The following is a 25,623-nucleotide window of genomic DNA, read 5'->3' as shown; positions in this document are numbered from 1 at the left end:
CAGCACACTGCTCTCCTGAAATACTCTGTGCTGCTGTCACCCTGCTCCCTCCACCACATATCTCCCAGAATCCTTGCTGCCTGCCATCCTCGGTGACTGTCTACTTGTCAGTATAACTTTGCAATCACCAACAAAATGGCTGCTCACTGGGTTCCTGAATATCATCCTCTCTTAACCCTTAGCAAACACCCAGAAGGGGAGGAGAGGAGTGACATCACACACGTCAGCAGACTCCGCCCATAATTACTGCAGTGCTGTAATGTGAGCTATTTGTACACTAGGTTTTTGTCAAATTTCAGCAGCTGCTCCCCCTAGTGTTTAAAAGTGGAAATGCCAAACTTTTTCAAATTATTTTTCATATTTTACCAAATTATAAACAAATGATAATTTTTTAAAGAAAATGTGAACTTTAATTCTATACATTTTTTCAATTGCTGGAAAAAAATATTTTTTGATGGCACCTTCCCTTTAAGATTGCAATTCAGTTACAGGATATTCAATGTTTGACCCAGCCCATGTTCTGCAAATTTTTGAAAACTCTTTCACCTGAATGCCATAACGCAAGAGAATCCACACTGTCATCTGCTAGGACACATCTGAAGCCTGTATATTCTATGCTGCATTCTCTGGAGTCCAAGATACAATCAATTAATTCCTGGCATGGCGTGCGCACATTCCCAAAAAGGTTTTACTGAACACTGCACAAAGTACGAATAAAGAAAAAACTAAGCTTTGCCATCCATTACAGATAGAGGATGCAAACTTACATGTTGGAATCAATTCAGACAAAGAGCAAAGTTTAAGAGTCCAATTTTATTTTTCGTACATGATTCTAATTTCGTCATGGGAAAATCCCATTGCTTTATTATTTATATGGCAATAATTATATCAAACCCAAAATGTGATTAACTGTTCCCACCTTCTCAAAAATGTGAGCTACCAAAAGAAAAGAAAAAGAAGCCCATCACTCAACATGTATAAACATTTATATTCTACAAAGATGACACACGATACATATTTACATTTCTACATTGCATCAGATAGAGCTGCCATTTTTAACCTTGGGGTGTGGGGAGGAAATATAGATGAAATATTAACCTACATGTAGAATAATACTAATTTTCTATTCAAAAAGTTAAGTCTTTTCAAACTTTCCATCCTGGAACAAAGACATATAAAACACACATTTTACGCCTCTTAACTTTTGAGTTTATAGTCCTTATGCTGCAGTGTAACACATTCACGATGTTGTGAAGGAACTACTAATTAGAAGAGGTGTCAGGGATACTGCAGATTGTAGGAGGTTTGCACAGCTTTGGTCTGGCAACCAAGGACTAAGTGTGGCCGCTGGGCCATTGTCCTACGACTACTATTTTTGGTCAACTCTAATAGTAGATTTACTTAGAATCAGTTTTCTTCACAGGACTGCTCTATCTAAAAATAAAAAAAATGGGTCTTCAACCCCGTCGCTTCAGGTCTTTGTCGACACAGCTGCAGTGATGTTGCGAGTACGACATGTTACAGCCAATCTCTGAGCTCAGCGATCTTGTGCTGTCTGCACTGGCATGACGCCGGAACCCAGTGAGTGGCTGCAGATGTCACCAATGACTGAGCTCAGTGGCAAAGTGGGCCACTGGAGGAGCAAAGGCGTAAGTAAGGGTCATTTTCTTTTTTTTTTTTTTAGAGAGAGCAAGACCATGGAGTAATAAACTGGATGGAACCTGGAAGAGCAAGATAACGTTCCATTAAGCTTAGATTGCTTGCGTATGTACAACCTAATTATCAGTGACATTACACTACTAAGATAAAATTGATAGAATTTTCATCTTCTCCAAGCAGAGCTTGTCCATTTAATGCCGAGTTACAGAACGGGTCTGGTGATTACGGGGAAAGATGAGCCTCTGTTCACCTTTAAAATATCTCCTTTCAAGAGTAGTCCATACTGTGTTCTTTGAATTTAAGATTTTCTATTTGTAGACGGTTTACTTCCTAAAAAGTAAAAAAAACAAAAACAAAAAAACACAACATGTAAATAAAATTATTATTGTTTCATTTTTCACCAATTTTGTGATGTCTGATCTATGAATCATGGTCCGTACTCCTGCCATGTTTCATATATGTGTGAAATCGGCTTAAAGCTTGTGACAATTTCCTTTAATCAGGTTAACTAAACATTACTTTAAGTTTTGCGGCATCACTTATAAAAGAAGTCAAAGATGATTTTTTTTTCTCGGCAATGGAATAGCCAATGGTGGCCAGGAAAAAACTTGTCAATTACTACCCTGTCCCGCAATGTAATTAGTTTAGTAACCGTAAAGCTCCTGACTAGAACTTTTGTCTGAGATTTTTGCGATTTTAGATGCGGACTTCAATATGTCAAACCTCCACAAGTTTGTTGTTCTCCTTCTTAAGCTTCACAAGATACTGGATTTTCTGTTGTGGATTCTGGTGTCCAAGCAGCTTCCCATTTTCTTCTACTAGTGATGCAATCTGCTTCCTCAATAACTCCGATTCCTGTTGAAAAGCAATTTTCAGAAATGTTTGAAATATGAAAAATTCTGCCCTTTTGTGTATTATACATTTCTAGTAAAAATACTACACCAATACTATATAGTCAGAATGTAACAATATTGTCAAAGAAGTATCCTAATGTGATGAAAGATGAATTCAAAGGGAAAAAAAAAAGAAAATAAAAAAATACCCCAATTTCCATGGCCTGTACAATGCGATGGGTCAACTCCAGAAATGTCTGTATAGCTACTAAATTAAAGTGCACCATATTAACAGATTTATTCATTTATATATATCGGTTTGTGGCTGCCCTTATTATTCATTGAAGGTAGTGGACGACCACAGAGAGATGACACTAAAATATCAAAAAGATGCCCAATTACCGTGGAAAGGAGGCAAACTTTATAGCAAAAATCAGCCCCTAGCTTCCAGGATGTGCGATCCCGCCATACTTTGTGGGATCCCACGAACAGACACAGCTACTCTTATTGTCAAAGTGCAAGAACTCTTCTATTTGTAAATAAGGACTGTTACAGGCGTTTTTCCTTTTAATAAGTGATATGTAATAAAATTATATGTCTGCGTCTGCTCACTGTCTTCTTAAAGGGACACTGTCACCTGAATTTGGAGGGAACAATCTTCAGCCATGGAGGCGGGGTTTTTGATTCACCCTTTCCTTACTCGCTGGCTGCATGCTGGCTGCAATATTGGATTGAAGTTCATTCTCTGTCCTCCGTAGTACATGCCTGCACAAGGTAATCTTGCCTTGCCCAGGCATGTACTATGGAGGACAGAGAATGAACTTCAATCCAATATTGCAGCCAGCATGTAAGGAAAGGGTGAATCAAAAACCCAAAAACCCCGCCTCCATGGCTGAAGATTGTTCCCTCCAAATTCAGGTGACAGTGTCCCTTTAAGTAAAAAGGGCAGTGGAAGAGAGTTAAGGCCTCCCTAAAGTTTTTTCTTTTGTGAATCAAGAAGTATCGTTTCTCCTTGTGGAGAGTGACATGATAAGCATGTCGAGGTGAGGAGACTTAAAGCCGCAATGCTCCTCTGGGAAATATGCAAATTGTCTCTTCAGAGAGGAAGAGGACTAGAACTCTAGCGCCACCTATTTGCTGCTTTCTTTTGTGAATACATTTTATATTGTTTTCCGCGACTACCTGGAACCTCTACTATATATGTTACACTACAAATTACCTGTAACTTCTTCTCGGTCTCCTCATTTTTTGCTTCCAATAGTGAACGGATTTCTTCTTTCTCCTGGAAGGCTTTTAGCTCTAAAGCTCGTGTCCGTTCTAACTCCTTGTTCATCTCCGAAATGGACTGCTCTTTATTTCTCAACATGGTCCTTACCTCTTCTAACCTACAAACAGCAAACGAAGCACCAGCAATATATACGCTTTTAGAAAGGCCATCAAACCAAACAGCAGCCAGTAAAATACACAACATTATGCTTAGGGGAAATATCTTACATATTTTATTTTCATGTCATTGAAAGAGTTAACCTGACTTTGACCATCTGATCACTAAATACTGTTACACATACACTTTACTTGAGTTACATTTTTTTTCCAATGGTGATCTATTCTTCACATGTTTTTTTTCCCCATTTACACCCACTACCTACCCACAAAGCTTCACTGACATTAGTGGGATTCATGCAAGTACTACTATTTATTTACTTCTTATGCACCACCATTAACTCCGCAGCACTTTACATACATCATGATCACTGTTCCTATTGGGCTCACAACCCAAAATTCCCTATCAGTACGTTATTGGAGTGTGGGAAAAAAAAACACACAAACACAGGGAGAACATACAAACTTGCAGATGTTTGTCCTTGGGGGGATTTAAATCCAGGATCCCAGTGCTGCAAAGCAACAATGCTAGCCACTGAGCCACCTTTAGCCACTGAGCCACCTTTTTGCTCTTAACTGGAAGTATAGTGCAGCTTGCAGTGCTATTACTGCCATAAATAATGTCAGAATGCCCTATATACTCATCATCAAATAGGTAAGTTGATGACGGTCTTGATTCTTCATGAGGTGGATCTGTCAGTGTGATGGGTTCTGGTATAAACATAGGCCATAGTACTAGTGTAAATAGTCTTACACACATCTTAATGAATGGACATCTATGCCGTGATTTCTTTGCCTGTGTGGATTGGATGGTTGTTACCGACATCTGGAGAGAATTTCATCAATAGCACCTTTAGAAATAGATTTACTTAGAAAACTGGCGAAGTGTTCAATACTAGTGATGAGCGAGTATACTCGGTGCTCGTGTTTTCCCGAGCACGTTCAGGTGATCTCCAAGTATTTGTGAGTGCTCAGAGATTTAGTTTTTGTTGCCGCAGCTGAATGATTTACAGCTGCTTGACAGCTTGAGTACATCCGGGGGTTGCCTGGTTGCTAGGGAATCCTCAAATGTATTCTAGCAGCCGCAAATCATCCAGCTGCGTAGAGGAAAACTAAATCTCTGAGCATGACAAAATACTCGGAGACCACCTGAGCGTGCTCGGGAAAACCCGAGCAACGAGTATACTCGCTCATCACTATTCAATACTTCTTCCACTAGCTGATTGTATGTACAGTATTGTATGTACAGTACAGACCTAAAGTTTGGACACACCTTCTCATTTAAAGATTTTTCTGTATTTTCATGACTATGAAAATTGTACATTCACACTGAAGGCATCAAAACTATGAAAAGTGAAAGAAAAAAGAAAAAGCTGCTGACCAATACCAGGGAAAACCTCAAACAATTAGAACATTTTATTAGTTAAGTACAAAACAGACCAAACTCGTAAAAACATAAAAAAAAAATCACTAACATGACATAGACAGCACATATGGCTCATGATGAAGCCAAAAAAGGCCCCTACCCGGGATGTCAAAGTATCAAGGTACATACAAGGCAAAAGAGTAACATGCAAAAAATGTAAACCTGAATGACTGGATAATATATAAACCATACAATATGATGGAAATAGATTATATATATTCCTATAATAAGGTACAAAACAACAAAGCACAAAAGAAATAGCAGATGAAAAACATATGCATGTCACAGTATGAAAATGAAAAAGCCTAATAATACTACCAATGCTCAAAAAACGGGCCTTGGCAAATAGTGGGGGCTTCAATATAATGGCCCTTTATCTCCAGGAGAACACAAACCCCTAAGCAGAGTCACAACCCACAAAGAATCAGTGGGCAGGGTACCAAAATGTCAAGAGAAGCATACCCATGAGCCAAAAAAAAGAACCAGATATAGAAATACAGCCATGTGGTGGGGGAGCCTGTGGAGATGCCCGACGCGTATCGCTACCGCTAGGTAGCTTCGTCAGGGGCTCAAGGAGATAACGGGCCATTATATTGAAGCCCCCACTATTTGCCAAGGCCCGTTTTTTGGAGCATTGGTAGTATTAATAGGCTTTTTCATTTTCATACTGTGACATGCATATGTTTTTCATCTGCTATTTCTTTTGTACTTTGTTTTGTACCTTATTATAGGAATATATATCATCTATTTCCATTATATTGTATGGTTTATATATTATCCAGTCATTCATGTTTACATTTTTTGCATGTTACTCTTTTGCCTTGTATGTACCTTGATACTTTGACATCCCGGGTAGGGGCCTTTTTTGGCTTCATCATGAGCCATATGTGCTGTTACTATGTCATGTTAGTGACTTTTTAAATGTTTTTACGAGTTTGGTCTGTTTTGTACTTAATAAAATGTTCTAATTGTTTGAGGTGATCCCTGGTATTGGTCAGCAGCTTTTTCTTTTGTCTTTCACTTTGTATAGTTTATTGTTGACCACAGGTGTATCCCTGTTCTACGGTGTGGTACCCTCCATAGATTCATCATCAAAACTATGAATTAACACATGTGGAATTATATACTTAACAAAAAAGTGTGAAACACCTGAAATTATGTCTTATATTCTAGGTTCTTCAAATTAGCCACCTTTTGTTTTGATGACTGCTTTGCACACTCTTGGCATTCTCGATGAGCTTCAAGAGGTAGTCACCGGGAATGGTTTTCACTTCACAGGTGTGCCCTGTCAGGTTTAATAAGTGGGATTTCTTGCCTTATAAATTGGGTTGGGACCATCAGATGTGTTGTGCAGATGTCTGGTGGATACACAGCTGATAGTCCTACTGAATAGACTGTTAGAATTTGTATTATGGCAAGAAAAAAGCAGCTAAGTAAAGAAAAAACGAGTGGCCATCATTACTTTAAGAAATGAAGGTCAGTCAGTCCGAAAAATTGGGAAAACTTTGAAAGTGTCCCCAAGTGCAGTGACAAAAACCATCAAGCGCTACAAAGAAACTGGCTCACATGAGGACCGCCCCAGGAAAGGAAGACCAAGAGTCACCTCTGCTTCTGAGGATAAGTTTATCCGACTCACCAGCCTCAGAAATCGCAGGTTAACAGCAGCTCAGATTAGAGACCAGGTCAATGCCACACAGAGTTCTAGCAGTAGACACATCTCTACAGCAACTGGTAAGAGGAGACTTCGTGCAGCAGGCCTTCATGGTAAAATAGCTGTTAGGAAACCACTGCTAAGGACAGGCAACAAGCAGAAGAGACTTGTTTGGGCTAAAGAACACAAGGAATGAACATTAGACCAGTGGATGAGTCCAAATTTGAGATCTTTGGTTCCAACCACCGTGTCTTTGTGCAACACAGAAAAGGTGAATAGATGGACTCTACATGCCTGGTTCCCACCGTGAAGCATGGAGGAGGAGGTGTGATGTGCTTTGCTGGTGACACTGTTGGGGATTTATTCAAAATTGAAGGCATACTGAACCAGCATATCTACCACAGCATCTTGCAGCGGCATGCTATTCCATCCGGTTTGCGTTTAGTTGGACCATCATTTATTTTTCAACAGGACAATGACCCCAAACACACCTCCAGGCTGTGTAAGGGCTATTTGACCAAGAAGGAGAGTGATGGGTTGCTACGCCAGATGACCTGGCCTCCACAGTCACCAGACCTGAACCCAATCGAGATGGTTTGGGGTGAGCTGGACCGCAGAGTGACGGCAAAAGGGCCAACAAGTGCTAAGCATCTCTGAAAACTCCTTCAAGATTGTTGGAAGACCATTCCTGGTGACTACCTCTTGAAGCTCATCAAGAGAATGCCAAGAGTGTGCAAAGCAGTCATGAAAGCAAAAAGGTGGCTACTTTGAAGAACCTAGAATATAAGACATAACAAAAAAGTGTGAAACAACTGAAATTAAGTATATAATTCCACATGTGTTAATTCATAGTTTTGATGCCTTCAGTGCGAATGTACAATTTTCAGTCATGAAAATACAGAAAAATCTTTAAATGAGGTGTGTCCAAACTTGTGGTCTGTACTGTATATATAAAAATGTGTTGTTTAAAAAATATATACATATATATTATTTTTTTTCCCAAAGAATAAGGAACGATCATCTAAACTCACTCTTTCTGCACCTTCAGAAGTTGGTCAACAGTCTTGCCCTATTGAAAGCAAATGATTAGATGAAAAATGAGAACACACAATGTGAACACAATAATTTAAATTTTAGCCAAACGAACGCAGGGGCAGATGTAAGAGGATCTGAAAAATTAACTTGTAACTCTTATGCACTTCCATGGGAATTAACAGAAACCGTATAAGGCAGGTGATCTGGCTGTTTGCGAAGCCCAGACTACTTGTATCTAGGGCAGAGACATGTACTCGCCTTAGTTAAAAACAGATGAGATGGGAAGAACCTTCTAAACTGGTTTTGTCCCTTGTAATGAATGTGCAATTGTTTTCTCTGGTATAAAATGTGGCTGTTCATTTCCTATACCTCTCTGTACCTCAGATATAGCCTCCTCTTTCCTGTATTTAGTCAAGCTAAATGGTTGTGGTCGTCTGCGCTTCTCTTTGGAAGTCTTCATGACAATCACACCACCATAAATTACATATAGGGGAGAGGAGAACTGAGACGTTTAGGACCAAAAACTGAAAATAATGCAAGATTTATGAGAACAGCAGCATTTAAACCAGGTAGAAACAAGACATATTTATTGGCAAGAGACCGTCATTTTTTTCCCCTCTGCAGCCATATTGCCTCCTTTCTTTAATATACGGTAATATAGTGTATGAGGCTTTGCAACATAAATTTTGAGAATGATTTTATTTTACAATGTTGTACACATAACCTGATGACTTCTTATTAGATTATTACGGTCATGTTGATACCCAATGTGTGTAGTTTTTTTCTTTATTAAGTATCCTCTAAGATGTGTTTTAATATTTAATGACATTTTATTAAAAAAAGTTTTTAGGCTTCATTTCAGACTAGGGACATCACAACCCATCAGTAAATAGTAGGTGCCCAGTATCAATAATGTCATGAAATGAAGCAGAGTAGATAACATTTTCTTCTTCGAATAAACTATTAGGCTAATAAACAGGAATAGTAAAGACATACTAGATACCTTCTCCATTCGTTCAGAAACTTCCTTTTCAATCTCTTTCTTAAGGTCTATCATGTCAGATTTTTTATCTTCATTACTAGGGATCGGGGAGGGGAGAAAACAGAAGGTTTTAGGATTTTAACATCAATAATGGACATTAAAGTAACTGTCAGCGCAGAATGTCTGTTCAAACCAAGCAGAGTAAAATATATAATCACTGCACTCGTACAGGAGAAGGTTTGCTTCAAGTGAATAATTTATTGGTGAAAAGTGAGGAGACAGGGAAAAAAATTTACGTTTCGGCCAATCAATGGCCTTGATCACAATGTCGCCTTTCGTAGGTTCTTTTCTAGAATTTGAACATGTAGTATTGCTGAGGTAGATAAATATGAGGGTGTATACACAAAATCCACACTGAGGGAACATTTTTTGTTTTGCTCTGGGGTCCAAAAGATGCAAGGTAGGAATGCATACAGTGTGCACAGACAGGCAATAAGATTGGTATTTGGTTCTGAAAAATAGACACGTCCGTGTTTGAATGGAGTTACTGTGCTGGCCTGCGTTGGTGATATGGTGGAAATGCTGAGATATATATATATCCAGCTGCTCCTTCTGGTCAGACACATTTGTGTCAGCATCTCCCACTTAGCCACCAACGCTGGCTCTTGCAGCACCTCTAGGGAAACCTGATCTGCAGGCACAGCTGCACCACCAATGGACCAGTTGTTTCCAAACCCTCTTTTGGCTATAAATCATCTTTGCCTGGATATATATATCTCAGCATTTCCACTGTATCACCAGCACAATAACTGCATTCAAATACGGACGCGTCTTTTTTTCAGAACCAAATATGAATCTTATTGCCTGTCGGTGCACACTGTATGCATTCCTACCTTGGCGCCTTTTGGAGCCCAGTGCAAAAAACGGTAATTACACCTACCGGTAATTGTATTTCCAGGAATCCATCCTGACAGGACCATTGGAGGGCGTCCTTCTTACCCTCAGTGGGACAGGAACAACAAGCGGTTAAAAGTACCCTCCCCACTCCACCCACCAGTGATTTTCTAAGTACCACATCTGGATGGATGCATAAAAGAGAGTTTATTAACAGTTATACACCAATGTTACATCACATTAGTCAATAGTATAAACTTGCAGGGGGAGGGAACTAGTAGTGCTGTCAGGATGGATTCCTGGAAATACAATTACCGGTAGGTCTAATTACCATTTTCCAGTTCACCACCTGACAGCACCATTGGAGGAATACCAAAGGATGGTAAACTAGGGTGGGAATACTACATGTAATACTTTTCTACCAAAAGCTAACTGATCTGATGAGACATTAACCTTTGCTAGACACTATAAATTAAAGACTGGTCCAAGTCGCCGCCCTACAAATTTGCTCTGCTGAGGCTCCCCCCTTCTCTGCCCATGATGTAGAGATAGCTCGAGTTGAATGTGCTCTAAGAATATCTGGGGGATCTTTCCCTTGGTCTGTACATGCTAGGTTTATCATGGTTTTGATCCACCTAGCAATGGTTGATTTTGCTGCCTTACAACCTCTATTTGGACCCCCGTACTGTATGAACAAGTTAGTGTCCTGTCTCCAACCTTCCGTCGCCCCCAGGTATTTTAGAACAGTCTCCCCAACGTCAAGGTTATGGTAGACCCCTTCCTTTGTGTTTCTAGGATGTTGGCAGAATGAGGGAAGGATTATCTCCTGATTTATATTTGTTGAGGACACTACCTTGGGGAGGAAGGCTGGGTTATGTCTTAAAACTATCCTGTTGTCAAAGATCTGAAGATATGGGTCCTGAGTGGATAGAGCCTGCATCTCCCCCAATCTTTTAGCTGACGTGATGGCAATCAGGAAGGCAGTTTTAAAGGAGAGATTGGCTATGCCCATATCTTCTGATAACAAGTACGGGGTTTTACACAGGGCATTAAGGACCAAGTTTAGGTCCCAAGGAGATACCAGCAGTAGATAGGGGAGTAGGGGGAGGGGTGAGCATTGTGGTATGGCTTATATTAGCCCACTAACGTGCCCCTGAAGCTGGACCCCCCATAGCATGCATCAGCCGCAGATGTCTTGCGGCAGGGAAGGGAAAGGCTGGGCCCCCCGATCCCCACCATCTGCATAGCACCGTCGGAGGAAAAGCTTGCCGTTCCTATCCACAGTGGGACAGGAAAAACACTGGTGGGTGGAGTGGGGACGGTCCTTTTAACCGCTTGTTGTTCCTGTCCCACTGAGGGTAAGAAGGACGTCCTCCAATGGTGCTGTCAGGTGGTGAACTGGAAACATTTTTTTCCCCTCAGTGTGGATTTTCTGTATACACCCTCATATTTATCTACCTCAGCAATACTACATGTTCAAATACTAGAAAAGAACCTACGAAAGGCGACATTGTGATCAAGGCCACTGATTGGCCGGAACGTTAATTTTTTTTCCTGTCGCCTCACTCTTCACCAGTAAATTATTCACTTGAAGCAAACCTTCTCCTGTACGAGTGCAGTCATTACTTATTTTCCTATCGATGGGACTACTGGCTCCGTTCACTTGCACCGTCACCTCCGCAGAAGTCGAGTGCTAGCCTTCTTCTACAAACCAAGCACAGGCACTCGGTGCTTCATGGTGAGGCCAATCATTTACGTACACCTTCTCCCCTGCTTGTTTTCCATTTATCTCCACCCTTCTCTGGCTCTATGAAGCCAGAGCTGTCAATCAAGGTAGAGGGGGTGGGGTGGGGGGATAGATGGAAAACAAGCAGATGGGAAGGCGTATGTGAATGATTGGCTGCAGCATGAACCACCAAGGAGCGGGACTTATTTTGAACAGTCATTCTGTGATGACAGAGTCCCTTTAAATACACCTTCCCATCTGCTTGTTCTCCATCTATCTCCTCCCTTCTCTGGATCTATGAAGCCAGAGCTGTCAATCAAATAAGGGTGAGGGTGGAGATACAGGGAAAACAAGCAGTTGGGAGAGTGTATGTAAATGATTGTTCATGCCACGTTGAACCAAGCGTCAGTAATTGGTTTGAACAGTCATTCTGTGCTGACAGAGTCCCTTTAAAACGGAGGAAACATTTTCTGTATTTATACACATTTTCTGTATCAAAAACAGTGAAAAATTCATAAATTAAACTCTCCAATCCTACAAAGTAATGTGAGCAAGTTGTTCTTATAAACCACTGTACTATTATGGCACTGTGATGGTGCCTGCTATTGTTAGTGCATGCAGAGCTATACAGCTTGTATCACGTTGTGTTGAACAGGACAGAAGTCAAAAATAAGAAGAAAAAAAAAGTTTTTTTTTTAGTAGTGTAAAATTAGTGAAACCTAAAAAAAGAAAGAAAAAAAAGAAAAAGTAGTATTCTCGAAATTGAAGCAATACACACGACTCCAGCACACACAAAGTTAGCATGTCAATTCAGTTATCGCAACCAGAAACTGGTAAAGACCTTACAGAATAGTGTCTCGTCTCTTGCTATTCTCCAGTTGAAGCTTTAAATCCTTGCATTGTTCCTGCAGATTCTGGATTTCAAGATGCAAATTTTCTGTTTCGCACAATTGAGTCTGTAAGAGGAATAATAACCGTGATACAGACAGTAACACTGCAGTTAATGTCAGTGATTTTTTTTCATGCCTGCATAAATCGGCCCATTTTTATCAGTGTACTGTTCTGTCTTTGTGTCATTATTTTATTCGCAAAAAAAAAAAAAAATTATACAATTGCATGAAAGCTTCTCCTAGCAATCACCCGGTGAAAAAAAAAATAGCATACAGTTGTCATCTATTTTTCCACTGATCCATGCACTTGCAGATCAGACCAATGTTTCGATCAGCGAAAATAAATCTAATATGTGAAAAGCCCGAAACACAAAAGTGTCAGTGTGCTGTCCATAAAACCCTGAATGATTACTTTACCTTATCATGTGCATGGGACACGATTTTGTAGTACTTACCAATATATATGTATTCTAGGTTTCCCATACACATCTGAACTTTTACTCTAGAATTCTGGCATAAAAACCTTTGTAAAGAATTTGTGACTTTTGGCTCTTTCAGATATGCTCAGTTCCACCACAATGCGGGGGAGGCATCGCACCACAGCTGTCTAATCCGTGACTAGCTGTGGCCTTAAATATACCAGAAATCTAACTTCAGTCTCTGATTTGAGTAAGATTAGTAGCGAAGTGCACGTTACTTGTCAGAAGCTCCTGATTCATTAAAAGGCATGAGCTTCTTGTTGGATTAGGAGCGTCTGATTCCAGCAGGCCTGTTAATTAAGACTGGTGTGAACATCGCCAATCTTGACCAATTTGGGCCAAGGTGTTTCAATTGGAGTAGACTGATGTACAGGTTTGGTCACATGCTCCTTTATAAATCATACTGTGGAGAGGAGAAGCTAACGATAAAAGGGGCTGTCATGTTGGGGATAGGAGTTTGTACTTCTTACATATAAGTGACGTACCTTAAGTCTGAGGATTTCTTCATTCTTGGTCATTCGCTCCTCATTTAGATCAGTTACAACTTGTTCTAATATTGAATTTTTTTTTGAAAGATGTGTCAGCTCAGATTCAAATGGAGTTCCCACAGGCGTTTTTGGGGTCTACAGAGCAAAAAAACACATGTTAGGGAGATTTATCAATGCGTCCTAAAAGAATAAAAAAAGATGAAAAATACTACGAGGGTCTTTAAAATGGTCCATTCAAGAATGTCCCATGAGATGTTATAATGTAAAAGGAGTTCTCAGATGCAACTGTAAGAAAACTATACTAAGCAATAGGGTAAAAAAATCGTAAGTAAAGGATTTATTATAACGTATGATTTGTGTATCAAGCCTTTAATATCTAATAAGAAAAAAATCTGCAATTTCTAATGTCTAAAAAGTACCTTAGGAAGCATGGCAGGAGGGCTCTTGTGACAGTCGGGGGGCTTCATTTCATCATCCACAGTCTTTCCCATTTCATTCTCTTGTTTTAACTTAAAATAGCAAAATATTAAGAAACAGAAACTGAATAATGATAATGTTTAGGACTTTGTTTTCTCATCCTGACAAGTCCATATTGTCATTTTAAACCTGGATTTTGTTAGTTGAGACTAGGAAACCACCGTCCATGTAACAGACTGCGACAGTTGTAGTCAGACTTACTCACTCCACCATTGCAAATTAGGTTCATTAGCTAAATTTACAAACTTTCTGGTGTTTTGTGATAAACCAATGAAACAAGAACAACACAAATAGCCCAATACAATTAATAATAAGTGAATTCTCCATTGCACACAAGATGTCACTTAATTCATCTCTGAACCGGCCTTTTTCGGTTCCTTTTTTACTCCCACTCTTGCAAAATCTGTAACTATTTATTTTTCCACTTACGGTACATAGCCAAGTGAGGGATTGATTTTTCAAGGACAAGATGTAGTTTTGAATTACACTTCATTTTACCATATGTGATGTAAAACAGGTGACATTTTCTAAGTGCTTTGAAAACACACACTGGCTCTGATTCAACAAGGTCTTGATGTGGGTTGGAGTATGGGGCTCCCGAATCAAGAACATTTGACGAGTGCAGTGTGGCTCCGTGCGCGCTTCGCCACAAATTTCAATTTAGTCCATGCTGGAGTAAGATATGGGGTGTAGCGAATGCCACTGCTCAAGTTTTTGACGATTGGTAGTCGCCACCCTCCACCAGCCTCAGCTTTGCCCTCTTTGGAAAAGCTGGATAAAAATGGCGTAAGAACTTCCGAAGTCACAAAATTTTAGAGTAGATTCGAATTGTGCCAAAACTTTTGAAAGCTTTTCACACCAGGAGTGTGATGCAAAAGCTCTGATTAATCAGGTCCATTGTGTTTTGCTTTTACAATGTAAAGTGACCTGGCAATTGGATTTTCCATGTCAATACAATGATGTCAATACCAAACTTGTAATTTTTTTTATTAGGGTTGTACACACCTTAGAAAATTTTCAGCCACTCACTGCTACTTGTCAAGTCCCAACAGTGTCTGACGTACACACTGCTAGGATTAATGGCTACTGCAATCTTTGAATTATCCCACCCCCTTCACGTCAAGCACCCCTTGGCAGTAATGACCAGCTCCAAATGTGATGAATAGCCAAAGACCAGCCTCTGGCAGCATTCATGAAGACTCTAGATCATTCTGTGTGTCCAATGGCCCTCAGTCCACTGATATTCTTGAGTTTGCATGCAGAAAAGGCCTTCTACAAATCCCATCAAAGCTTTTCTATGGTTCCAGTCAAGTAATTGACAGTCATTCCAGAATCTTCCAGCACTTGGAGGGGGGTTTCAATGATTTTGATTGCAACTAAAGTTACAAACTTAATAACTCACTTAATGTTTTTAAGTCCACAGTAAGGGTTTTGATCACTATTCCATTAATTTAGATTTGTTTGGCTGTTATAAGCAAAGCCAGCAAGAATTTTTTATCACAGATTGCTGGCTGCAGATTAAGAAGTCGAGTTTATAACATTTATTTTTCTTCTTCTTATTTTCTCTAAGAAGAGAGGTGGTCAGAAGCAGGAGGGAGTTAGAAAAACTCTCCTGGGAGAGGAAACCATCATACGGCTTTCTCAACTAAATGTTTCTGTAGTCAGCAATAGTCAGTGCAATACAGACTATAGACAGCAAACAATACAAATGCTTACTGAAACCCAACTGCACAAAATACATGCCAAAATACATGAATTTAACCCTGCTGTTTTGTTCGCATTTACTATACACTTGTAGTGTTCAGGGTCACTATGACCCGGCTTATTAAACCTTGATTTTAGACACTCTAACTCCATTTTTTTTTAATACTTTTTGCTTACTAGACTGTTTGTGAACATGTTTGGTAGTAAAAAAAAAAGAAAAATGAACTAGAAATCTTTTTTTTGTTTTGTTTTTATTCTGAAAAAACAGATCAATGAGCAAAACGAAAATAGAAAACTACACAAATTATTTGCAAGACTTTACAGCTCAGCTTTACAAAAAAAAACGTCTTAGACAGCGCGTTCTGAGCAGTCCGTTCTGTGCATAATATACACGTGTAGTGCAGACCTAGTGATCTCTCCGGATGCACTCTACATTTTAGAATAGACTGCGCACCAAAAATAATCAATATATAGCCATTTTTATGGTGCGCAGATCTCAATGCATACCCCCGGTAGAGCGCGTGTACGACCCCATTGAAATAATTTAGGAAATAAATCAATTGATATACAATAGTAGATGCAATAAATAGACCCAACTGAGGTTATAACTCCTTTATTTCACTGAAAATATGGCCTCACAGCTCTAAAAAACGATGTCAGGTCACTATGACCCGAACACAACAAGTGTAACTTTTTGCGTGTAGAAAAAAGTAAACGAAAAAAAAAAACAGGATTTTTGGTTGCTTACCGTAAAATCTGTTTCTTGAAGCCTCCATTGGGGGACACAGGAACCATGGGTGTATGCTGCTGCCACTAGGAGGCTGACACTATGCAAATAAAAAAGTTAGCTCCTCCTCTGCAGTGTACACCCCACCGACTGGCATTATACTCTTCAGTTAGTGAGAAAGCAGTAGGAGAAAAGAACAAGGTTGAAAAACCATAACCACAAACTTGAGAACTGTAAACGTGAGAACGGTCATAAAACAGATAACAGAAACATTGGGAGGGAGCTGTGTCCCCCAATGGAGGCTTCAAGAAACAGATTTTACGGTAAGCAACCAAAAATCCTGTTTTCTTTATCGCCTCTCATTGGGGGACACAGGAACCATGGGACGTCCCAAAGCAGTCCCACGGGTGGGAAAGACAGACTTCCATCAGGTCAGAGGACTCACCACTGCCGCCTGGAAGATCCTTCTGCCTAGGCCGGCGTCCGCCGAAGCGTAGGTATGGACCTTGTAAAATTTGGCGAACGTGTGGATGGAAGACCAAGTTGCCGCTTTGCAAAGCTGTAAGGCGGAAGCCCTGTGGTGCACCGCCCAGGAGGCGCCGACTGCCCGGGTAGAGTGAGCCTTAATCCCAGGAGGGGGCACTCTGTTCTTGACCCGGTAAGCCTCCAAAATTGCCAATCTGATCCAGCGAGCGATAGTCGCTTTAGAAGCCGGTTGGCCTCTGCGCGTGCCATCAGGAATGACGAAAAAGGAATCCGTCTTCCGGAAAGTGGACGTTCTGTCCAGATAGATCCTCACTGCCCTGACGAGGTCCAGCTTGTTCAATGATCGCTCCAGAGGAAGAGTCGGAACTGGACAAAAAGAAGGTAGAACGATGTCCTCGTTGAGGTGGAAGGTGGAAACCACCTTAGGAAGAAAGGAAGGTGGGAGCCGGAAGACCACCTTGTCCTGGTGAATGACCAAAAACGGAGGGCGGCAAGACAGGGCCGCCAACTCGGAAACGCGGCGAATAGACGTGATGGCCACAAGAAAGGTCACCTTCCAAGATAGAACTGATAGAGGAATCTCCCTAAGAGGTTCAAAGGGGGAAACCCTCAGAACGTCCAGTACCAGGTTTAAGTCCCATGCCTCCACAGGGGCCCTGTACGGCGGGACAGCATGGGCCACCCCTTGAAAGAAGGTCTTAACTTGTGGCCGAGAGGCCAAGGTCTTCTGAAAGAGGATGGAAAGCGCAGAGACCTGACCCTTCAGGGAGCTAAGAGCCAGGCCCGAATCCAGTCCTGCCTGAAGGAAGGCCAAAAGAGAAGGCAGGGAAAAAACCATAGGCGGAACGCGGTTGGACTCGCACCAACGGAAGTAAGCCTTCCAGGTGCGGTAGTAGATCCTGGAAGACGAAGGCTTCCGAGCCTGAATCATAGTGTGAATCACCCGGTCCGAGAGGCCGGACGCTCTTAAAACCGCGGTCTCAACAGCCACGCCGTTAAACTGAGCGACCGAGAATTCGGGTGGCAGATCGGACCCTGGGACAGCAGATCGGGCCTGTCTGGAAGGCGCCAGGGAGCGTCCGCGAGAAGGTTGACGAGCTCCGCGAACCAAGCTCTCCTGGGCCAATCCGGGGCGATCAGGATGACCGGCACCCCTTCCGCTTTGATTTTCTTCAACAGCTTGGGAAGTAATGGAAGGGGTGGGAACAGGTAGGGCAGCTCGAACTGTGACCAAGGAATGGCCAGAGCATCGACGTCCACTGCGAGAGGATCGCGGGACCTGGAGACGAACTGCGGAACCTTCCTGTTGATTCGAGACGCCGTGAGATCCACATCCGGAGTCCCCCATCGAAGGCAAATCTGATGGAAGACCTCCGGATGCAAGGACCATTCCCCTGCCGCGAGGCCCTCGCGGCTGAGGAAGTCGGCGGCCCAGTTGTCCACGCCGGGGATATGCACCGCGGATATCACCGGAACCGTTGTCTCTGCCCAAAGGAGGATCTTGGCTACCTCGGCAAGGGCCAAGGAGCTCCGGGTCCCCCCCTGATGGTTGACATACGCCACAGCCGTGGCGTTGTCCGTCTGGATCCGGACTGGAAGGCCCCTGAGGATCCTTTCCCAGTGGCGGAGGGACAGAAAGATGGCCCGAATCTCGAGGACATTGATTGGCAGAGTTGACTCCTGCAACGACCAACGGCCCTGAACCGTCAGGTGGCGAAAAACCGCACCCCAGCCGATCAGGCTGGCGTCCGTTGTCACCACCTGCCAGTGAACTGGAAGGAAGGACCTGCCCTGGGAGATGAGAGGTGACATCAGCCACCAGTTGAGGGACCGCTTGACCCGAGAAGAGAGCCTGATCGGCCGATCCAGGGAGAAGACAGACCTGTCCCACTGAGACAGAATGGCTTGCTGAAGGGGTCGCGAATGAAATTGGGCGAAGGGAATCGCTTCCAAGGTAGCCACCATCCTCCCCAAAACCCTCATGGCCGATCGGAGGGAGGGAGGCCGAGGACCCTGGAGCAAGCGTATGTCCCGACAAAGAGTGGATCTCTTGTCCTTGGGAAGGAAGACTCTGCTCTGACGAGTGTCGAAAAGCATGCCCAGAAAGATGATGCGCTGAGAAGGGATAAGGCAGGACTTCTTCCGGTTGACCAGCCACCCGAAACGGGCTAAGGTGTCGAGAACAATGGACAGGCTTTCGTGGGCCTGAGCAAAGGACGGAGCCTTGATGAGAATGTCGTCGAGGTATGGAAATAGGACCAGGCCTCTGACTCTCAATATTGCCATCAGCGCCGCCATGATCTTCGTGAACACCCTTGGAGCGGTTGCGAGACCGAACGGCAGGGCGACGAATTGAAAGTGTTCCTGTTGTACTGCGAAGCGCAGGAAACGGTGATGTCCGGGAAATACCGGGACATGGAGGTAGGCGTCCTGGATATCTATTGAGCATAGAAATTCCTGGGCCTCCATGGAAGCAATTACTGAACGAAGAGATTCCATCCTGAAGTGTCTCAGGCGAACTCTCCTGTTCAGCAATTTGAGGTCCAGAATGGGGCGAACCTTGCCGTCTTTTTTCGGTACCACAAAAAGGTTCGAGTAGAAACCCGTGAACCGTTCTTTCTCTGGGACGGGAACGATTACCCCGGATTTGAGCAGAGAAGCGATGGCTGCGAAGAAGCCCGGAACTAGAGCGGGATCTCTTGGAGGACGGGATTGGAAGAAACGATCCCTGGGTCGGGAGGCGAACTCTATCTTGTATCCCGAGGATACAACTTCCCTGACCCATGCGTCCTCCACTGCGGAAATCCAGACGTCCCTGAAGAAGAGAAGACGGCCGCCCAACCTGGGAGGTGGGCTGGGGTCTTGCCGAGAGTCATGCCGAGGTGGATCTTCCAGTCCTGGGCCTGGAGGATCTACCCTGGGAATAGCGAGGACGCCAGGACGGAGTGGGCCTAAAGGACACCGCCTTCTTCTCCTGACGTGCCTGTGGCCTCTGTTGCTGCTGGGAAAAGGAGGTTGACGCAGCGAAGCGACGAAAGGGCCGAAAAGAGCGAAACTGCCGTCTAGGAGGAGGGCGACGAGGCTTAGCCTGGGGGAGAAGAGAACTTGTACCCCCGGTGGCGTCCTTAATGATTTGATCCAGCTGGGAACCAAAGAGACGAGAGCCCTGGAAGGGCAGACTAGTGAGGGACTTTTTAGAAGATAAATCCGCCTGCCAGGCCTTGAGCCAAACGGTGCGGCGGATGGCAACGGCATTGCTGGAAGCCTGAGCCGCACAAGACGCGACATCCAGGGAGGCAGAGACCAGGTATTCACCGGCGTGGGAAATCTGGTTGGCAAGCTCCGCTAGTTGCATGGGAGGCGCCCCGTCCAGGATACCTCGACGGAGTTCTTTGGCCCATTTGGAGATGGATTTAGAAACCCAAGTGGAAGCAAAAGCTGGGCATATGGCCGCTGCAGCCGCTTCAAAAGCTGACTTCGCAAAGGATTCTATAGCCCTATCATTAGAGTCCTTCAGAGATGCTCCGCCTGACAGAGGAAGCACCGTGTTGGTGGACAGCCTGGACACAGGTGGATCCACCGAGGGAGAGACCGTCCAATTGGCGGTAACTTCTGGAGAAAAGGGATATAGCACACCCAGGCGTTTTCCCCTCTGAAAACGCCTAGTGGGGTTCTCTCTCTCTCTGGACATGATTTCCTCGAATTCAGGATGAGGAGCAAAAAACTTGGAAGGTGGTTTGGCCCGTCTAAACGAAACCGCCTGATCTGCGGGTTCCGTAGAGGGATCCTTTATGCCACAAGATTGGTTTACTGCCACAATGAGATTCTGGACCATCTCCCTCATGGTGGCGATTTGGTTAGAATCCAGCTCCGAAATATCCTCCGAGGGCGCATCAGAGAGTGCCTCGCCTGACTCAGGGGAGGAGGGTCGAGGAGATGCCGACCGCAGGGGAGGGCCGAGTGGCGAGATGGAGCGCGAAGAGGACTCAGACCGACGTTCCTGTCTGGACCTTTTGTGGCTTATCAAGGAGGGCTTGGGCGGCGGTTCCTGCGACCCGCTGGCCACGGCAGGGGTCTGCAGGGGTAACCGATCCAGCGCGGACACCAGGGTTTGAGATACCCGTGTTAAATCCGCCACCGATTGTGACAGAGAGGCGGCCCAGCCTGGGATGGGGGGGTCAGTCTCGGGCGGAACAGCCGAGGGATCCTGGGCGGTGGGAACAATCGGATTGCTGCAGGACTGACACAGCGGGGAGGACTGACCTGAGGGAAGTTTGCTGTTACAGGACGAACATGCAAAGTAGGTGACTAGGGCAGAAGATGAAGAAGTCGGAGGACGAGAGCGGCCCCCTTTAGAGTTAGACATTTTGAAGAGGTCCCTGAAGAAAATGCCAGCAGGTTAGGGGACAGTGGGGCAGAGGAGGGTGTCAGTCTGCAGTGCAGAGCTACTCACGGCAGACGAAAAGCCCGGATACCAGGAGCTGCAGGAAGATGCTGTGGATCCCCAGTGCAGATGGCGTGCTGCGTCCCCGGACCGAGCGCTCTGCGAAGTTTCCCGGCGCAGGAGCGTGGCAGAATGAAGGAGACTCGTGCCCTAAGCGTCCATAGCGGCGTGGAGGAAGGGGCGGAGCCAGACGAGATGGCGCCGGTGGGAGGAGAATGCGGAGTTTGTCGGGCGGGAGAAAGCCCGCCCGATGATACCGGAAGTGGGCGAGCGCGTCACCGGAAGTAGGCCCCGGGGAAAGCCGGGGCCTAAATTAGAAGCCGGTGACCGCCGAAAAGATGGTAATCGGCGGAGCGGCGCAAAAAACAGTGCGGGCGCCGCCCGGCTGATAGGCGCGGCAGCCGCCGCAGGAAAGGGGGGAGCGCCGATGCCGGCGCCGGAAGTAGGCCCGGGAAGAGCCGGGGCCTGTATTAGAAGCCAGCGGCCGCTGGATAGGACCGCGGCCGCGCGTCACCTCCCAAGGTACGGCCGCCGGGGAAAACGGTGCGGCTGCCTGAAGGGGGCCGCGCCGCAAAGATTAAAAGGATGCGGCCGCAGGTAAGGCAGTGCGACTGCCTGTGAAAACGCGGCCGCGGTGGAAAACTGCGGGAAGGAATGGGGCCTAAGTGTCACCCAGATCGGTGGGTCTCGGAAAAAGGTGCGGCCGCAGGTGGAGAAGTGCGGCCGTAGAAATAGCAGTGCGGCTGCCAGTAAGGCACCGCGCTGCTCAAAAGAAAAACTGCGCAGGAAACGTAGCGGATCCACAGGGCCCCCTAACTGATAGGGGCACAAATACTCACCTAACTTCCCACGCCGTCGGTACTAACCTTAAGAAGTGGAAGGTATTAGACGTCCGTGTAGGTGGTGACGGACGTCCTCGTCTCCTCCGACCGACAGGCTCTGGTGGGCGAGTGGGTGGGGGACGGAGTCAGGACCGGACTTCTGAGCACGCTTCTGTGCCAGGATCTTGGTCCTGCTGTGGGATCTATGAGGATACGGGGTGGCAGTACACGCCGTACTCATAGTCCATAATGTGGGAGTACAGGTGTGACTGTTCACCCTGTATCCCTCCGGAAACCTGAAAAGGAACGACGCACATTGAGGTAGATAAGGGTCTAATGAAAGACCCGTGTCCACCTCCTACTGACACTAAGCTAAACTGAAGAGTATAATGCCAGTCGGTGGGGTGTACACTGCAGAGGAGGAGCTAACTTTTTTATTTGCATAGTGTCAGCCTCCTAGTGGCAGCAGCATACACCCATGGTTCCTGTGTCCCCCAATGAGAGGCGATAAAGAAAAAAATACTCATAGGTAGGTCCCCCCAAATGAGGAAAAGTCAAGGAGTCTCAAGTTTTATAGACTTACAGAAAAAAATCTACAGGGCCGCAAAAAATCTGTTCGGGTCACTATGACCCGAACAGAACAGCAGGGAAAAAAAAACAACAATTTTGTAATTGTTATTGCTTTATCGTTATTAGCCTTTTAAAAGCAACCGTCTTTGTTGTCCCTTTCCTTGTAGGACTATGTTGACACATTTGTTTTTCTCATCTATGTGTAGTCCACTTTTAAAAATAAAGTTAAAAAGGTTTTTATTAATGGCCCTCTTGTCAGAATAGGCCATTAAAGGAAAGTGTAAAAAAAAATCTGTCAGAAGATTTTGCCGCTATAAGATGTAGCCACTGGCTTTCAGGGCTTATCTACAGGGCTTGAAACATTCGGGGAATCCACACCTATCACTGCAATGACCTTTTAAAACGTTAATGTAATGTAAGCAGCTAGCATTAGATGGTGTAGCTATGGGGAAGATCAGCTGACTGTCACACAGTCGACTTTGCAAAGAAAAGATAAGTATGGTTATTATCATGTTTACCTTCTCAATCTCTGTTTACACAGTGCTGAACCAGTGCTTCTGCACCCCATCCCCTTTTAAGATCCTATTTGTGGCACAGTGTATTAAATATAGAAAGAAAACAAACAACAAAAAAACAGGATTTTTGGTTGCTTACCGTAAAATCTGTTTCTTGAAGCCTCCATTGGGGGACACAGGAACCATGGGTGTATGCTGCTGCCACTAGGAGGCTGACACTATTCAAATAAAAAAGTTAGCTCCTCCTCTGCAGTGTACACCCCACCGACTGGCATTAAACTCTTCAGTTAGTGAGAAAGCAGTAGGAGAAAGAACAAGGTTGAAAAACCATAACCACAAACTTGAGAACTGTAAACGTGAGAACAGTCAGAGAACATATAACAAAAACATTGGAGAGTGCTGTGTCCCCCAATGGAGGCTTCAAGAAACAGATTTTACGGTAAGCAACCAAAAATCCTGTTTTCTTTATCGCCTCTCATTGGGGGACACAGGAACCATGGGATGTCCCAAAGCAGTCCCAAGGGCGGGAAAAACAGACTTCCATCAGGTCAGAGGACTCACCACTGCCGCCTGCAGGATCCTTCTGCCTAGGCTGGCATCCGCCGATGCGTAGGTATGGACCTTGTAAAATTTGGCGAACGTGTGGATGGAAGACCAAGTTGCCGCTTTGCAAAGCTGTAGGGCGGAAGCCCTGTGGTGCACCGCCCAGGAGGCGCCGACTGCCCGGGTAGAGTGAGCCTTAATCCCAGGAGGGGGCACTCTGTTCTTGACCCGGTAAGCCTCCAAAATTGCCATTCTGATCCAGCGAGCAATAGTCGCTTTAAAAGCCGGCTGGCCTCTGCGCGTGCCATCAGGAATGACGAAAAAGGAATCCGTCTTCCGGAAAGTGGACGTTCTGTCCAGATAGATCCTCACAGCCCTGACAAGGTCCAGCTTGTTCAACGATCGCTCCAGAGGATGAGTCGGAGCTGGACAAAAGGAAGGTAGAACGATGTCTTCGTTGAGGTGGAAGGTGGAAACCACCTTAGGAAGAAAAGAAGGTGGGGGCCGGAAGACCACCTTGTCCTGGTGAACGACCAAAAACGGAGGACGGCAAGACAGGGCCGCCAGCTCGGAAACGCGGCGAATGGACGTGATGGCCACAAGAAAGGCCACCTTCCATGATAAAACTGATAGAGGAATCTCCCTAAGAGGTTCAAAGGGAGAAACCTTCAGAACGTCCAGTACCAGGTTTAGGTCCCATGCCTCCACAGGGGCCCTGTACAGCGGGACGGCGTGGGCTACCCCCTGAAAGAAGGTCTTAACCTGTGGCCGAGAGGCCAAGGTCTTCTGAAAGAGGATGGAAAGCGCAGAGACCTGACCCTTCAGGGAACTAAGAGCCAGGCCCGAATCCAGTCCTGCCTGAAGGAAGGCCAAAAGAGAAGGCAGGGAAAAAACCATAGGCGGAACGCGGTTGGACTCGCACCAACGGAAGTAGGCCTTCCAGGTGCGGTAGTAGATCCTGGAAGACGAAGGCTTCCGAGCCTGAATCATGGTGTGAATCACCCGGTCCGAAAGGCCGGACGCTCTTAGAACCGCGGTCTCAACAGCCACGCCGTTAAACTGAGCGACCGAGAATTCGGGTGGCAGATCGGACCCTGGGACAGCAGATCGGGCCTGTCTGGAAGGCGCCAGGGAGCGTCCGCGAGAAGGTTGACGAGCTCCGCGAACCAAGCTCTCCTGGGCCAATCCGGGGCGATCAGGATGACCGGCACCCCTTTCGCTTTGATCTTCTTCAACAGTTTGGGAAGTAATGGAAGGGGTGGGAACAGGTAGGGCAGCTCGAACTGTGACCAAGGAATGGCCAGAGCATTGACGCCCACTGCGAGAGGATCGCGGGACCTGGAGACGAACTGCGGAACCTTCCTGTTGACTCGAGACGCCGTGAGATCCACGTCCGGAGTTCCCCATCGAAGACAAATCTGATGGAATACCTCCGGATGCAAGGACCATTCCCCTGCCGCGAGGCCCTCGCGGCTGAGGAAGTCGGCGGCCCAGTTTTCCACGCCGGGGATATGCACCGCGGATATCACCGAAACCGTTGCCTCTGCCCAAAGGAGGATCTTGGATACTTCGGCAAGGGCCAAGGAGCTCCGAGTCCCCCCCTGATGGTTGACATATGCCACAGCCGTGGCGTTGTCCGTCTGGATCCGGACTGGAAGGCCCCTGAGGATCCTTTCCCAGTGGCGGAGGGACAGAAAGATGGCCCGAATTTCGAGGACGTTGATTGGCAGAGATGACTCCTGCGGCGACCAACGGCCCTGAACCGTCAGGTGGCGAAAAACCGCACCCCAGCAGATCAGGCTGGCATCCGTTGTCACCACCTGCCAGTGAACCGGAAGGAAGGACCTGCCCTGGGAGATGAGAGGTGACGTCAGCCACCAGTTGAGAGAC

The 25,623-nt window shown here is 45.3% G+C and overlaps 1 protein-coding gene across 2 annotated transcripts in view; it reads right to left on the bottom strand.

The window, feature by feature from the left end:
- Positions 1-1,682: 1,682 nt before the first annotated feature.
- Positions 1,683-25,623, bottom strand: part of KIF15 (kinesin family member 15) — a 174,129-nt gene continuing 150,188 nt past the window's right edge. The window contains exons 28-35 of one of the 2 annotated variants that reach the window (XM_069730135.1): positions 13,866-13,955; positions 13,444-13,581; positions 12,436-12,545; positions 8,991-9,066; positions 7,984-8,021; positions 3,712-3,877; positions 2,383-2,514; positions 1,683-1,989 (exon numbers count right to left, since the gene is read on the bottom strand). In XM_069730135.1, coding sequence (XP_069586236.1) covers positions 1,927-1,989; positions 2,383-2,514; positions 3,712-3,877; positions 7,984-8,021; positions 8,991-9,066; positions 12,436-12,545; positions 13,444-13,581; positions 13,866-13,955 — 813 coding nt within the window. In that variant the 3' untranslated portion in view covers positions 1,683-1,926. The remainder of the gene's footprint in view (positions 1,990-2,382; positions 2,515-3,711; positions 3,878-7,983; positions 8,022-8,990; positions 9,067-12,435; positions 12,546-13,443; positions 13,582-13,865; positions 13,956-25,623) is intronic. The other variant, XM_069730136.1, reaches the window with a different exon arrangement.

This window comes from Ranitomeya imitator, chromosome 6 (assembly GCF_032444005.1).
Source record: "Ranitomeya imitator isolate aRanImi1 chromosome 6, aRanImi1.pri, whole genome shotgun sequence".
Classification (NCBI taxonomy): Eukaryota; Metazoa; Chordata; class Amphibia; order Anura; family Dendrobatidae; genus Ranitomeya; species Ranitomeya imitator.
This window is presented reverse-complemented; position numbering and strand designations above follow the sequence as displayed.